Genomic DNA, 16,856 nt, shown 5'->3' with positions numbered 1-16,856 from the left:
CCAAGACCGTGGATAAGGTAGCGAGACGGGACAAGTCCAGCCCGTTTAACCTTGCGATGGTAGGGATCATGCCGGCATTAATTGTACAGCCTACATAAATATTAGCGTATGCACATGTGTTATATAGCTGTATAGTTAATGTATCAGTATATGTATGTATAAGCTCGCTTGTACGTTGTATACTGTTTGTTGTCGTTTCGAAAGTCGGTGGGCTATTATATATCTCAGCCTCTTATGACGATCGGGATATGCTTTACTACACTGTGTACCTAGTCTATTATACGTGTGGGTATTTTATTATATCAGTTTACTATACCTACTATATCTATATTTACTAAGATATAATACGCTAGGTATACTTTGTAGCATAGTGTATACACTCCTAATAATAGTAAGAAAGAAACGGGCTATCTCAACCGTTGAAACGTTTCGCCTCGTTTCCACGACTATCCGAAAAAGAAAAAGAAACAATGAGACGTCGCAGCGAGTAACTAATGCCATGTAAAACAAAACATTCCAGCCAAGCGTCGCTTGGTAATCTTGGCAGCTTGGTATATTAGATTGTAGTGTAGATTTTAGTTTCAAACTTGGAAGCGTTATCTTTAGAATGGATCTTTAGAATGGAGACAAAGCTTGTGATACTCCTGAGCGATTTGGCTTTTTTGTCCAAGCTTTTTAAAGCTAGGATCTTGAAAGCTTACTTATCTAAGTCTAAGCTAAGATTGGATAAGTCAAGGCTGGTTAAGGCATTCATATCAGATCGACGGTGGGTCAAGTCCATGATAGCGGATAAAGGGTCCGTCAAAATACGGTATTAGATCGACAATATTAACTCCGTATCCTGTCCCCTAATGCTACTAATGCTACTAATAATACCTATGACATATTACCTTGGCCTACCTACCTACCTACGTAGCTTTCCCCCCGCCAAGTCCTCGCAAATCCCGTCTTGGTTTTCGCTTGGCTGTGGTGTTTGTAATTTATCTTGTAATAGGGGAAGGGAGATCGACGACCTGAGAATGCGGTCATCATCGGGTATGGATGGATACATGCGTCTAATGAAAAAGCATACCTACATCAAATAACATTTCATCACAAGTCTGATTGTCTAGACTCTGGAAGCCTTGAGCTTATTTTGAAGAGCAAGGGATAAGCGGGCGAGCTTGTGTCAGCTCGGACCAATCATGAGTTGCACTGATGTTTTTTTGGAGAAAAAATATGCCATGGGGAACGACCTACTCATCCTCTTACTGCTTGCGGATGGTATATGCGACCTTCCCATCCCACTATTCTTTACAAAGCTAAAGCTAGGACACGTCAAAGGGGAGGAGGGGGCCCATGTATGTGTATACGATTAATGCTACTGATACCTCAGACGTAGTCTAGCGCACATGGCAACATGGCTGGCTAGTCCCCTGACTGGCTAAAATCTACGTATTCGTGCAGAGAACAAGGGGGGTACTAGATTTTCGGACATATGATTTCTCTTTCTACATGTGAAAATCGAACCGTTTTATTTGGGATTTTGGAAAATACTGTGTATTTTATATCAAGCGCCAACTGCATACATAACACGATGCTAGTGTATATAGAGAGATAGGCATCAATTTGCCGCAAATAACCGCCAAGGGATCTACCCTCTTTTTTTTATGATCCGCACCCATCAAGGTGTGCGTGCGTACGGTTCGTAACACCAAGTATGCACTCTGGGCAATATTCTATCCAATCCGTGTTAATTCCAAACCCGTTCCCCCAATCCATCGCAAATTCCCATCCCCAAGACGCCCGCGGAAGACGAAGAAGAAATCAGAACCAGACGCAACCCTCCTTTAATGAACCTCCCTCCATCGGGTGTGCACGCTATAATGTAGATCGTCATAAATTGTTTTCATGTCGTGAAGCTTAGCCATGATGTCGCCATGTCCAAGTTTTCTCCTAGTTTGCGAAAAACGAAACAGTGATGGAACAGAAAAGTTTTCCCTAGGGGAGCAACCGGTTTACTCGACGGCGACCTCGTGGAAGTCTTCCTTGTGCTCACCGGGGTGCTCGCCGTAGTGGACGGGGCCTAGCTTAAGGAAGCGCAGGCTGCTCACGCTTCCGACGCTGCTCTGGCTGGAGCTGCGGCGGGCGTGGAGGGCGGGCTTGATGCTCTGAGCAGTAGGGTAAGAGGCAGAGGTAGTGGGAGCCAAAGATAGGAACATCTGAGGCTGGCTGCTGCGAACCTTCTGGGCAATGCTCTGGTTGTTGGAAGACATCTTGTTGTTGAAGATGTAGTTGTTGATAATAGAGTATATAGAAGTAGTTGATAGAATATTGGGGGGTATCCGTAGATAGTATAAATGCTAAGCAGATATTATACCTCGTGTCGGTGGTGACGATAGAGTTTAGTCTGAGTAGCGGGGAACTTTGCGATTCTTTAAGATTCTGGCTTTGTCTGGAAGCTGTTTGTCTGTGTTAGAGAAAGAAGAACTTTTGTGAGAGAGATCAGAAAAGCTCCTCGAGAGAATGGGATGCGTCCTTTATAGACAATAGCCACCCCTTAGACCCTTATTAGGTAGGCAGAGCATAGTTCAAGGATAGTCCCAAGGTTGCGCCAAGGTTTTGTGTTGCCCCCCACATGTCTATGTCTATACACCGATGCCCAGACACATACTCTCAGGTAGGGTGTAAACCATAGTTACATGTAGGTTAGTCTCTTGGTATGTGTTTCTAGTAATGAAATCGCCAAGACTTGCCATAACGGTTTACTTTTTTTTTTTTTTCCTTTGTACCGCAACGTGCGTGAAGTTTCACCAGTCAGCACATCCCACTTCCCACTTCCCACTTCCACACCCTAGGAATCCTAAAGCATCATACCCTTGTTGGACAAGAGAATGTTGGCCGGGGGGTGACAGACTTGCTAGGCTCTATCTGCTCCTCTGTATTGCTGTGATTGGGCACGGTGACCATTGCCCGCGGACGTAGGGTGCGCACCTCCGCGCCATCAGCGCATAGCACGAGAGAAAACGCGCACTTCGCACGTGGGGTGCACAATTGGGCGACGAATTAGCCAAGCATAAGCATAAAAAAAACGGCCTTTTGCTATCTTATATCCGAGGCCCAGAGGGAAATGATCCGATTCTGTTTAGACATTGGTAAGCTGGTGCTGGGTACCTCATGTATGTACATCCTCGGCTCCACGCGGTGGGCGGGCGAGCGGGTGGCAAACGGTCGTGTGGGCTCGGAGTCGTTCGAGCATCGTTCTGAGGCTCAGGACTAACCGACGACAATCTGATATTGACGAGAAGGGTGTGGAGAAGCGCGATGCGGCTCCTTTTGACTTTAAATCAACAGCAAGACACCCGGTCCCCCGGGGCATCACGGCGAGAAGGCACTGAGTTCGGGAGGTTAGACAGACTGCGATTGGGTGGGCCAAGCCGCTAACGGGATTGTCCGGAGAGGCCTTACGAGGGATCACAGGGAAGCAACGGAGATATCGGATTTCCCAAAATGGAGTTTGAGAACTCGTGAGAGGTCATCTCTTTTTCACGATACGTTTAAGAAGCTGCTTCCATCATGGCTAATATCGGGTATTGAAGGATAGGTGTTGATATGTGCTTATACTTGCGTGTATACACGGTAGGCCTCTGTTGAACAGATATACACTATCACGTAATGACATTCTCCTACTTCTAGTCTTTATAAGAACTTCAAGACTTCGTTGAATTTATTAATGCATGCATGATAGGTAGTAAAGTACTAGGCTTCTTTCGAATGAGACAGTACCATCCTATTTATTAGGTTAGATGCGATCTATTCTTAAGTCTCAATCATTCTGCCAAGCTACGAATCACGTTTCATTACTATGTAGAACCTGGGACTTTATTTTCATTGCTAGAATCTAAGGAAGCCCTAATTGTAGAGTATAAATAATTGTGTATAAAACATTCAATAATACTAGAAATATAAAGAAGTCTATGTATTTCACGCATATGATCTCAAGACTTCCAATATCATCATCGATGTATAAGAGTTCTTCTGATCCTCTAACGCGGATGTACAGATGATCACAACGGGGAAGCGACTCACTCAACTACACAAATATCTATAAATTCATTTAGACTAGACCATTAGCACAGTTATGAGTTATTCGCCCTATATAGCCCGATATTCTAGGTCTAACACCAGTAACTGTTGGGTACCTACTCCAAGCATAATCACTGGTAGTGATACTGAGATGACCCATGGCATGAACTTAGCCCCTAGATGCGAGGAGTTGGTTTAGTTAAATCGCATATAAGATTATATAGAGTTAGGTTGCAGATACGTAAATTCCTCGACGGCGTAAGGGGCAACGGCCTGTCCTCCTTAAGCCTCTCATATAGGTCATGGGTATAGAGCTAGGTAAGTGCAGTTTGTGGATAAAGTTAAGTAGCTCAGGCAATAGGGAATCCGCTTCGAGATATACCATGTTAACCACGCAGGCCCAATATATTCCTATACTCTTTCCTTTAGGGTTACGTGTCTTTGCTGTATTTTACCGTTGAAATTCCAGATCGTGTATAGTGCCGGCCAGAAGCCTATATTATAGGTCGAGCAAGAAGCACGGAAGCAGTTTCACATACCTAACCATAGAGGCTTGAGCTATATATAATGAAAGTATTGTCTTAGATGCCCCATCTATAATCCTAATAGAAGTTATTACAAGGTTTACATAATTTTCAGGCGTTGATTGCCCTTCCACCGGTACTAATCTAGCCTATATAAAACTACATGTAGTCAATGTTCCTAATCTAGATTGAACATTCACCATCTTTGCCAATAAGAAGTTAAGATACAAACCCGCTAAAGTACATATATTAATAGACTAAGAAGTTCAAAGACTATGCTAGTCATATAATCGAAATCTCTTTATCTCAGATGTGCCAGTGGTATAGGGATCCAACATCATTGCTGATTATGCGTGCTAGGAACTTCATTACGCTCTTGACCATCCTTAAGCTTGAACTCATAGATGTTTAGTGCTGCACGGCATTCCTTATATAATGCATAGTACACCCCCCTTAGAGCTTCTATAAAGCAGGCAAATAGAGGCACTGCGTACGGATGTCCCTTTCAAAAGTTTTTACCATAGGGAACCCCTGTCAAGATTGTCACCAGCTGTCTGATACTTGGCCAGCAACTGTCGGGTGATTTAAGGATGTATACATTATTACTCCTAAGGTTTACTACTAGATTCTACATCCAAATATAATTTTAAAATAGAATAAAAAATATTATATAAAAAAGAAGTCTTTTATATTCATAATTTACCTCTTTGGGGAATTTTAGAATCCAGTTTAAGAAAGTTATATTTTATTGAAATAATAGAGTAAAATAAGATACATATGTTAAAAAGATAAGCAGCTGTTGCCAAGCTTGGTCAAAGCTTGCCGGGGGTGACAAGGGTCTTCCTATGGTAAAAACTTTTGAAAGGGACATCCGTACATAGAGTCTATTGATACTTATCCAGCTAATACATACTTCCTCTTTCCAAGGCTAAGAGAGCTATGAAGGTTCAGAGAGTATCATAGGTATCTGAGCGATTTTACCTAGATTAAGAATCTGGAACAGCCAAGTCTTGATAACTAGTCACTCAATTTCTGCAGAAGATTTGGGACTAGGGCTAGTATACTCTGGTGTTTTTGTACGACTAACTCAGGGTATATAGCAACGACCTAACCTAGGGCATATAATGGCCATATATCCTATCGCGTTTGGGGAAGGTTAAAAGGTGTGTACCAAATAGAGCTCTAATAAAACCTTTCATCCGCATACCATCACTATCACTTGCCCCGCAATGTCTCTAGCGGACACGCCCCTATTCGGTAAGAGTTGAGGTCAGTGCTAGGTCCGTGGTCCGCTGAAATGTCTGAGATAAAAGTGCATAGGCAGTTATACGTAGTCCGATGTTAGCTAAGTTTATAACCTTTATACTTTGACCCAGCCACGTTCCCAATTATTGCTCATGTCCCCATATTGATTCCCCGTATTGATTGATAGCTTGTATGAGTCGTTATAGTGATCGTAGGTTAAAAAGCAGGGGTCGTATTTAATCTAGGAAAGCTATGAATAGCGTCGTTAACATGACAGTATTGATCGGTCAGTTGATATAGTATCTATAAAAGGGGATAAGGCAGTAACAAGACATAGGCAAAGATGGAAATAAATAGTTGTGAATATTAATGAAGTCCTAAAGATTCAGTTTTGTAGCTGATAGCATGTTATGGGTTTCAACCTTGTAGTTATATTATGCGTGTCAATCCAAGTCAGCCTAACGTAAGCGCGGTTGAGGGACGAAGAGTAACTAATATAGGAGTGGCTCAATGCTATAAAGGTGGTGATTCTGCTATTCTTGTATATCAAGATGTTGGTTTCTAAAAGGCTCGGGATGAGGGAACGATGGAAATCATGTATTGTTTTGTCTAAGAGTTCGTTTCTCACACCCCTATTGGAATATGGACGTACGGCTAATATATCAGTCTTCGACTGTATCGATAAAAACTCGGGATCGATAGGAGGCGATTCATACCTGACTCAAGTTAGTGATACTAGCGTTAAAGTTCCTTGGAGTTCTTCGCCTCCTGAGCGATTGAGGCATTATTTTGATATATGATGAGGGGTGAATTCGAGAAGAGATAGAGCTGGTGGTGTTTCGTATAATTGAACTGGTTAGGATTGTTTGAAAAGTGCTTTGTCTTGAGTTGACACTGAGAAACAGATATATTTAGAGACGGATCACTTGAGGCTTGCTGTAGTTGTTGTACTCTTTGGGGAAAGAGTATCGGTCTCTAGTGAAGGCTACCCGTGAACTGGAATCTAGTTTACTTGGTACGGTAACTTATCCTTGGTTGTCTGCCTTGCGGCTTTCGACTTAGACACAGATCATCTAAGTAGAGCTGGCACGAATCGCTAACATCTCCTTGACGGTAAAGGGGTCGAAGGATGTTGCTTACTCCTTAGATGGCTTGTTGAGAGGACGAAAGGGCCGGACTACGCGATGAACTTCCTGTGTCTTAGTCCAAAACAGAGTAGACGCGGCTTCATGTGTAGCACTTAGGGGCTACTGAGAATCCATCCACTGACGCTGGGCACCATACCCCCTAACCACCCTAACCCTTACCTATCCCATTGAAAACCCTGTATAACAGAAACGTATGGTTTCTGGGTAACCAACCCCATACTGTCATTAATAGCGCACATTCGGGAGCTACGCGTACCCAGGAGCTGTTAGCCTAAGTTTGGCTTGGGTGTTCCCGGCATCATTTGCCGGGATACTGTAGGTAGACTAGATAGGAGAGTCCTAAGTTGGTTGACCGGAGTTTCCGGGACATTTACCAGGTGACATTCGTGAATGGCGTGTCGTTGGACCTGCAAGGCCACGAGGAAGCGATGATGAAGTGGTGTACACTCCTAAAGTGAAGTTTAGTTACATCACATGGAATCCTTTAGACACTAATCTTAGAGCCTTGGGGTCATCACAAGCTGCTGGTCTCAAGAGGGTGGGAGCGTGCGATGTAGGAACATAGGGGTGTCTAGGGGGATGATAGAGATGTTGGAGTACTTGCTACCGTCACTACTTGGACTTGCATATGAAGGGGCGAGGTGTGATCGAGATTGTTTTATGAGTCGAAAGCTACGTTATGTTTTTGACCAGTGACGAGTCGTAGGATCGCTGAACCCCTATCTCTGGGATAGTCGTTGCCAGCGTAAATCTCTCCCTTGGCATTTCGAAGTGTTGTGTAAATTCAGTCAGCTCTGGCTTAGTCCTAGGTAGGTAGCTAGTTAGTACTAAGGCAGATCATTAATATGGGGGTACATCGAGAAGAACCTTGTTGTCATCGGTTCAAGTCAGTAAGATGTGAAGATGGGTACGCTTCGAAATCGGAAGGGCTCCCCCATTACTGTTGAGGTGAGTGTGATGAGGATCGACTAACTGCATAGCATGACACTGATCTCATGATAGGGAAGCTGCAAGCGACTGGCGATACTCTAACTATTTCTAGTTTTACCGTCTGTCTAGGTCTGGTTTGGGCATCATACAGGTCTCGGTACCCTAGTCACATTCTCTTTTACATGGAGAACTTGTTAGCAACACGGGATGGATACAGCTGTAGGAGGATCGGCCCGAGACCGATAGTAAGGCCAAAAGCGGCCCACGATCTCCAAGAAAGGGGGTACCTATTAGTGGTTAAGGTAGGTAGATGGGTTTGTAGCAATTATATCTCGGGATTCTTAACCCCACGAGCGATATGAGCGAGCCGAGTTTACACCCCTTTAACGCCACATCCATAGCAGGCAGCTTCCCGAAGCCCACGAGGAATGCAACCATGCTACTCCCCTAGCAGTAGAGTTAGTTGGAAACATACATATTAATCACCCATGTTCTATGTTTGAAGGTAGACATGGCGTCCTGCGCCGGGTAGGGGCTGGGGAACAGTTCACCAACATTCTTACATACCTAGGTAGGCTGAGGAGCATTCCGCTTCAAAGCAAATAAAATAGCTTATCCCGCTTCGTATTTGGGCATCTAAGCTTATGATAAACGTATAGAGGGACATAGTGATATTTTCGGAGAGAGTGATGACATTGGTAGCCAGACCCGACACTCTGGTACGCTACGAGCAGGCGCTTATTTGGTCAACGCGACAAGGCTATTGGTCAATTTCCGCGCACAGCCGCCTAGAACCTAGAGTTTCTAAGCCCTGTCGCAAATAATAATTGTAATAAGTGTATAGATATTGTATAATATTTGTGATGGAACGTCTCGGGCGGCTCTTCGGTGTTACACTTGATCTAAGCGCGCCTAGTATAAGCGCATGTGTGCTGGTTGGTATCTATTATTTCACTGCCCCCAAAACTGTCAGCTTGAGCTAGAATCTAGGCAAGGTTTTCTTTTCATTTTACAGTACATATTATCGATCTATGGTAAATTGGAGGCTCTAACAAAGTAGAGTATCATAGGGTTAGAAAAATCAGCCGCGCTGACCCTGTACTAGCCCCAAGAGTCCAGGTACAAGGACTACAACCATTACTGACCGGTTGTAGAGCCTCTCGACTCCCTTGGGAACATGAACACCGGCTATCTCGACATTAGCCGGACTAAGAAGCTAAGCTAGGTTATTAAGCTTGGGGTTTATACTTTCGAGCCATATTTAAAATAGTTTTACCTATGAATTATTATCATTAAGATTTCCAAGGAGGTGAAGGAAAGTTGATATGCCATTACTCTCCTCATCTTTCGCCTTCAAGGGCCGTATCTACGGTCTTTACCACTACAGAGAATTCAGCGCGGCGGCCGCCCGGCTAGATCTTGTCAGCCATTGTTCGGGGGCTTCTAGAGATTAAAGGGTCACTTGATTTAGGGTCGCTGTAAGTCAAACAAGAGAGAACCATGGCGTTGGAGGCGACATGTGGATGCAGTCGGTTAGGAGAGGTCGCTTTTTGGCCGCAGCTCTGCAAGGCAACTGGGACGTACTCTCTGAGGGGGGATGGCCGCATAACTCGCGGGCCGTAAGGCTGTTCTACTATATGTTGGTTGGATGGGGTAAAAGTCATATCGACACCTATGCTGGACTTTTGAATTGCGCCTCTCACCCCCTATTTCTCAAACCGGGGGGTCATCAACGTGGTAATATTCAAATCAATGACTCACCGGGTAGTTTTCATATTCGTAAAGTTAGAATGTCGACTGCCACATGTGGAACTAGGTGTACCTCAGTTTGTACTACTGCCCGAGGCCGGATCAAGATGCTCTCTCCATTGGAAGGTCAACGTTAGTCAAGGCGAGCCAGTGAATACAAGTTATTGCACGGGAACGCTAAGTAGCTAGGAAGCTACAACGTCAATTTATGACATCTAGCTAGAATGAGACTGGTGCCCGAGTCACATATCGGGTGACAACGGCCACCACCAGAAAGTCTCGGGATCAAGGGGTCGTCGGTGTATGGTTAGGTAGTCAGGGGAATGGACTAAAGTGTACGTGCCGTAGATTCCCGCTCAACATGACGCTGTCCCTTACTTCATGCAGGGCTCTTCTTCATCTAGAGAGGGATTATAATAGCGCGATGTTAGACCATGTACCGTGATTTCGACAGTATTAGTGCACACTTATTTTGGAGAATATCCGTGTTCTTTCTACAACAAGCCCGGCAGATTGAGGTAGACGGCAACCGGCCCGTCCCATTCGGCTAGCATAGATATACCCTATAGATAACTAATGAATCGCGGATAAGATTATGCCTAGCCGCATAGTATGTGAGAGGTAATCCCATAGCTAAAGTAGGTCGTAAGTCGTCACAACTAAGGAGGTCGTGGTTTAGGCTGGTGATAATGGAGATATAAGTGGTACATACACCTATGTAACTAGGAAATAGGTACCGATATGAATTCCAATATAATGTCTAGGGGGCCATGTGACAGTAGCGTCGAGAAGCCTTCTGGAATGACTTCTCTTGAGCATGATTACCGTTCTTCTGCAAAGCTGGGCGAGAGAATATTCTTTGCATGAGACGTGGTGATGAATGGGGGCCGATGATTGGCAGTTTAGTACCACACACATCGGGTTATTTTTTAAATTCTTTTTTGGGCTCTGACCTTTCAACTCCCGGTCTTTTCTGCAATTGACCTTCTCGCGTGCTACAAGGCGTGGGAAACCATTGTTTGTATCATTTGCAAGCATCATGCTCGGGAATATTGAATGTTGGAGAGCGTTTGTAAGGTTTGTAAGGTTTGTAGGCAACAATTGTGAATAGGTTCCATGCGATTTAAACTCGAGGTATGTTACATTAGGTACCTCATTAGGTAGGTAAGGTACCTGGGTACGTACGCGAATTTACATGTACATATTTTACATGTAGGTACAATGCGAGTGCACATTCTGGGGACAATTTGAGGAACCCCTGCTTGATTGTAAGTAACTTTGTACTTTAAACCTACCTGCCCAAGATGTAATTGCTGCATAAGGTAGGTACACATTTACATGTACCTAGCATATTATCCTAATTCCCACGTTACTTACCCTAGACTTCTCTCACTCCTTCCTTGCTATTTCAATGTATTGAGGCAGGTAGTAAGGTATGCATACCAAAACTAAAACTCTTTGCCCCCAGACTTTTTCAAAAAAAAAAAAAAAAATTTCCCCTCTCATCTAGATCTTATGTACCTCTTAGTTTAGGTATTTTTTTTCTCCAATGTACGTTAGGCCTCGTCGATAAAGCCACTCTGATGTAAGTGGCACAAACCGGGCCATGGATGTTCTTATGCCAGGGGTATTGGTGCCTCACTTCTTGACACATGCCGCAGGCATGCTTGGTACCTACAGCTATGCATGTTGGTTCCAACGGGAAGGATTTAAAAGTACACCTATCTATACATTATTAGGTATTATATTTTTTTTAATGTTTTCCCTTTTCACCTTAGATACCTTTTCCACTCGATATCTAGATCTCGCTTTCTGTCTCTCATCTGACCCACTTGTATGGACCCTTGGAGTTAGACTAGGGCAAGCAATCGGGAAAAGATGTACGGATTAAGTACGTAACTCTTTCACCCCCAATACCTAGTAACTTATCGGGCCCAATATCCTAGGTTAGTTACCTATAACAAACATCGAGCTCTGCTCTGCCTTTGTGGCGCTCCTAAGCTAGGAACATACTTCGGGGGCTTTTCGACTAGCCAAGTTGCTCTACGAGATCCTTCAATAGAATACATAGTAAGAGGAGACGTTACTACTACTATTGTTGGATATTCATGGGTCGTCCGGTCCTTAGCGGCGATGTGGTAACACATGATAATAGCTGGGTATAATGATGAAATCAACGCAGCCAACAGTTACAATCAAAGGAACAAACAAACGCAATAGCCCCAGATCATTCGCGTCTCCTGCCAACTGATTTGCGGGAACTTGTCGGACGCCTATTTCTACATGCTAGGGCAGACGTCGTTCATCCCTAATTGCCTAATCGGATCACCTTGGTGGTGAGGAAGCCTTTGGATAACCCTACTTTTTGAACACCCACACTCGCTTGCTTACTGGCCCAGCTTGAACTCAGCTCATTTAATATTCCTCTCCACCAGTTTCTATTTTATCTGACTTCTTGATCGGAACGCCGCAAGACCCTTGCTCCTTCCGCGGGTAGTTCGACCCTAGCGCGGGACTGAGCCCTCGGCCTGCATCTTGAAGTGCCTTGAAGGAGAGGTCGGCAACTCCAGTACTTTTACCAGATGACGTTCACGGCCACGCCCAATGGTTCGTTCCAAGGTCGACTCCAAACCCTACTTCTGCACCGAACCCGCGGATGTATCAACGGCTGCCGCAGAACCGCGCGTGTCGGCGGCTGCAACCAGAGTTCCAACTGCATACACTTCAGATTCCATTTTCTACTTTCCTCTATAAGCACTTCGATCGTATAGATACCTGTTGGTAATAGGAGGGTGACCTCTCCATCATGGTCCGGTGACAGCCGCTAGGTAATTTACACACACCACCTGTTACTCTAGTCTAGGAGAAAATTCTATCCCCAACAAGATATTCTGTCGAACTGCTGCGGCGGCGAAGTCTTCGACGCAGTCTGCCCATCTCAAGTTACCAGCGCTTAATCCGCTTACGGTTCAGACTGGCCGGCCTCTTGTGACGAACAAGGATCTGACATATATCCATTTTACTCATCCGTCAAAGGTATCTCATAACCCTTCTCTACATCTATAAATTCTAAGCTTCCGCCCACTACGATGCTCATATCCTGTTCCTCACCATCACACACACTATCTAGTCAACACAGACCTCAAACCATACCAGTCAACTCTTAGTAACAACTCATAGCGTGCTATATCAAGCTCCTCGCTCAAGAACACCGCGGTCATCTTATCCGGAAAAGCTTATACCGAAAATTCAACGTAACAGTTCGTCTATATCGCGTGGAATTGTATGAATATTTATTAACGGAGAAGCTAGTAGAGTCGAAATCCCTACGGAAACGGTCCTACAACAAAATCTACCGCCATATACTATCACAATAGTTCATCATGTGCAAAGTCTACGTCGTCACCTTCTCTTGCGGCTGCACTCACGAACTCGACACTCCTTGTGCTGAGTCGCCAAACAGAATGGGAGGATGCAAGAAGGGAGCCATTAAGGAGCCTACCACTAACGACGGGCCGTGTGATGATCATGCTTAACGAAAGGCAAGCATGTGAGTTTTGCAATTCTATTATAATTATCGCGGGCTTCGTGCTAACCTGTCATCCTCTCCAGAAATATATATTAAGGCTGTCTTACGAACATGAAAGTATATGAATGGTTGGGGAGCGTGTATGGTAGGATGGAAGAGCAACTTGCGAGCGATCGCATAGATACCTGAATTTTCCTATTTTGTTTCCCGATGTTGTTCAAGATCTGGCCCGGTGTCAGCGTTTGACAGTGCCACTTTCCCTCGAAGTTGTGGCATAATGGGTTTTGTTTTGTCCCTGTCGACTCTTCTCCTTTTTCTGTTTAGACATTCTTCGATTCGAAATCTACGATGCTGTGGTTCGGGTTATTAGGGGCGGATTTGAAAGACTATTAGGTGTTTTACTTGTGGGATAATTTCAGACAGCCCTTGATCTCCTTTTAATCAATCGCATCTATCTATATCTACTTACTCTTTCATCATGGGTTTTAACAGCAGGTATTCACCGAAATTCGCGTCGAATGGCATGGCAGAGACGGTTAGCAACATGCGGACCAGTTGCAGCCGTAAAACGTGACACAACTTAACTGAGCATACGGAATGGAAGTATAACGGCCAATTCCGCGGTCAAAAGCATCTACCCGAATGCCCAAGTAATCAATGCAGGGTAAAGTATGTGTCAGTATATTTAGGGAAGCAGAGCAGCCTTGTAATGTCGGTTGGGTCGCAATGCGCGAGATCATTTGGTAACCAACGAATGGTGTTGGCGGCCAGTCCGGAACAGTGCAAAGGCTCTTGAAAGGCTCCGAAATGTCAAATCTGACGTTGTAAAGAGAATACGCCGCATTGGAAGGATCCTACGGTGGTTTTGGACTGAAATGTACCTGATATTGCAGATGGTGAAGGACTACTCGCATCTGTCCTGTATCATGTGATGAGTAAGGTGCGAGTAAAAAGACAATATTTTATAAAGGGGGGAAATGATTTGATTGATGGTTACTAACACGGTACTGCAGCTAGAGTAGGTAGACGGTTAATCGTCTATACCAGATCAGGCAAGTGCTGCATCTCTGGTGGTTTGTCCCTTGCGTGCCTGGAAGCAGTTGCATATTACCTACTACGTACCTACCTAGGTACGAGGTATTTAGGTACCTCGTGTAGTTGACGGTACTTAACACTTTCAATCCCCTTGCTTGTTTAAAACCTTAATCCCTTTAAAGCTGAGTAGATATTACTTTACTAAGTAGCAAATTAGGGGCTTATTCAACTACGAAGCTACTAAGAAGTAAATTTCTCTTAAAAGGGGGCACAAAATGTAATTAAAAGGACTATCAGATCTCACTTATCCCCATGTCTTTCATCTATCTTTTTTTTTCTCTTGGGATGGAACTGACTTCTGCATATGCATCCCCCACATATCAACCACATTTGTATCAAATGTCAAAATCAATTATCACCCATGGAGCTCGAGAGTATGCCTTGATAAACTTATAGATATATATTCACTAATTATACCTATCCTAATTATCCTTCATGTTATTCGGCCTAGTTACAATTGGGATGACCTTCGTTTAATGCGGTTCGTCAACCAATAACGACCCTACACGGGCACCGGTTCGGTTGCATCGCGCCTTTTAACATGACTTCGCCCGCATGTATGCAGCTCGGGCCGACGGCCAAGTGAGCTAGTTTTTAATGCTACGACGATTCTACATTAGCTTTCTGGCTATATCTAGTTGCAATTGGTGGATGGTTTAAATACAAAGACTTGGAGCCTACAGTCTAAGCCTAAGCCTAAGCCTAGTCACTAACTCGTCGCCTTTTACTCGGTCTAAGCCGCGCCATTACTAGATGTGCGTTGGCCCGTTGGGGCGGCCCGGTCCCGGGCAGATACGACATCCGTCGGTGTTCTCTAAGCATACTACATCGGATTACACAGCGTCTTTACGAGCTTTTAGTCTTCCCCGAGGCAACCTACTTTCCCTTATTTCTCCCCTTCCCTTTTCTTATTCTATACTATCCTGCCCCGTTCCTAGCATTGTGCGACTTAAATGAGCTCTTGCTACCCCTATGCAACCCGTCATCGCTACCTATTCGACTATCTTTGATACCAACGTCGGAGAATGATGGAAAGCTGCGTCTCGGAGCCTAATTGGGCCAAAGCGCTTACCGAATGGAGCGGGAGATATCAATCAACAGTTCACTGCCTAGATGGCTTATCTGCCTACCTATAGGTACCCTAATCAATTATGAATCAGACCGACAAACCACTACCAAATAATAACTTCATCAACTCGATTTCTTAGGAACACATATATTACACAACCACATCGTGTAACATACAAGGCAGTTGCCCTCCTGTTTCAATATCACCATCGGGAGTAATTGATAATGACAGCTTCAACAAATAGCATCACACTAGTCAAGCAAGGGCGTAATATGATTCATGGCGAATTAGAGACAATTTCAACTCTATACCTTAGGCACCTAGCCTAGGGACCTATTCAGAGACCTTTTGTAGCAAAAGCAAAGGTATTCATTACATACTACTACCTACACCATTGCCGTCATACATAGTAGGTCGGCTAGAATGGATTCCTTCCCGTTAAACCCGGTAATCCATCTGCCTATCCCGAACAAAAGTTGTCATTCCCCCTGCATCTCTCATCGCCTCATGCATGACCCTTGCAGGTCAAGGATAATCTAAATGTATGGCGATTATGGCGTGTCTACAACCAATAAGATGATCCAGAGCGGTTGAAAACCCTCCAAGGCGTCTACGATAGTGCCAACTTCAAAAAACAGAAGGAGATGGGCAGCCTTCTTAGTCGCCATCCTCAGAGTCTTACATTGAGTCTAGAAATTAGGTTACCGTCATATAGATAACACCAGATGACATATAGACGACCGAACAACTCCTTGGGCTTCGGATTGGTTACGCTGCACTATACGATGTCACATTAGGCTTACTCTATAATATTGACTCTAGGTATATCGAAACTTGCCCTGTCAGCCTTGTATCAGAGTTATAGGGCGCCCAACCAAGCGAAGTTTGCAAGTTTTAACTTTGATGGTCCACCCAAGTCGCCGGTGGACTTTTCTCTTCTTGTGCAAGTTTGGCAGGGATCAACAGAGCAAGGGGAAGTTCCACAATCGCGCGAGGTGCCGTCCCCAATCCTATTCGCCAATCTTAAAGTGGTTTTAGCTTTGCGGAGTTAGATATACCTACACTCTGACACTACACTGGCAACACCATATCGAATAATTGGATTTACCATTTACCGGATTGCGATGTAGTATGTGAGATGTGTAATAGGGCAGAATGATGCCTAAATCACCAATGCGGTCATGGTGTACAAGGCATCATTCCTGACCGACGATTTTGACACTAACCTCAGGTCATCTACTAAAGTTGTTGGGTATCTACCTGTGTATCAGCTTGGTAATGACAATACCCTAGCGCGTAATCTGGTTATGCTGCAGTGATGAAGCGCAACTGCAGATCGACACCACGCAGGCAATTTACTCGACGCAATGTTAAACGAATATAACAGAATCTTGCTTCCTGTCATACAAGCCCTGTTGGACGCCTGTTCTTGTGCCTGATTCCCTTCCGAGGTTACACTCTCAACTCGGACTGGCGGATTACTCAAGTTAGGTAGTCTTCCT

At 44.4% G+C, this 16,856-nt stretch overlaps 1 protein-coding gene across 1 annotated transcript; it reads right to left on the bottom strand.

Moving 5' to 3' along the window:
- Positions 1-1,997: 1,997 nt before the first annotated feature.
- GL218_06136 (uncharacterized protein) lies at positions 1,998-2,255 on the bottom strand (the record flags this gene model as incomplete). Its single annotated transcript, XM_033582835.1, has 1 exon — positions 1,998-2,255. One exon carries the CDS (start codon positions 2,253-2,255, stop codon positions 1,998-2,000), a length of 258 nt encoding a protein of 85 aa, XP_033434189.1.
- Between the last annotated feature and the right edge of the window lie 14,601 nt (positions 2,256-16,856).

The sequence above is a fragment of the Daldinia childiae genome (assembly GCF_008694065.1).
Source record: "Daldinia childiae strain JS-1345 chromosome Unknown Scaffold6, whole genome shotgun sequence".
In the NCBI taxonomy this organism is placed as follows: Eukaryota; Fungi; Ascomycota; class Sordariomycetes; order Xylariales; family Hypoxylaceae; genus Daldinia; species Daldinia childiae.
The sequence above is the reverse complement of the archived record's forward strand: the minus strand, read 5'-3'. Positions and strand labels throughout refer to the sequence as shown.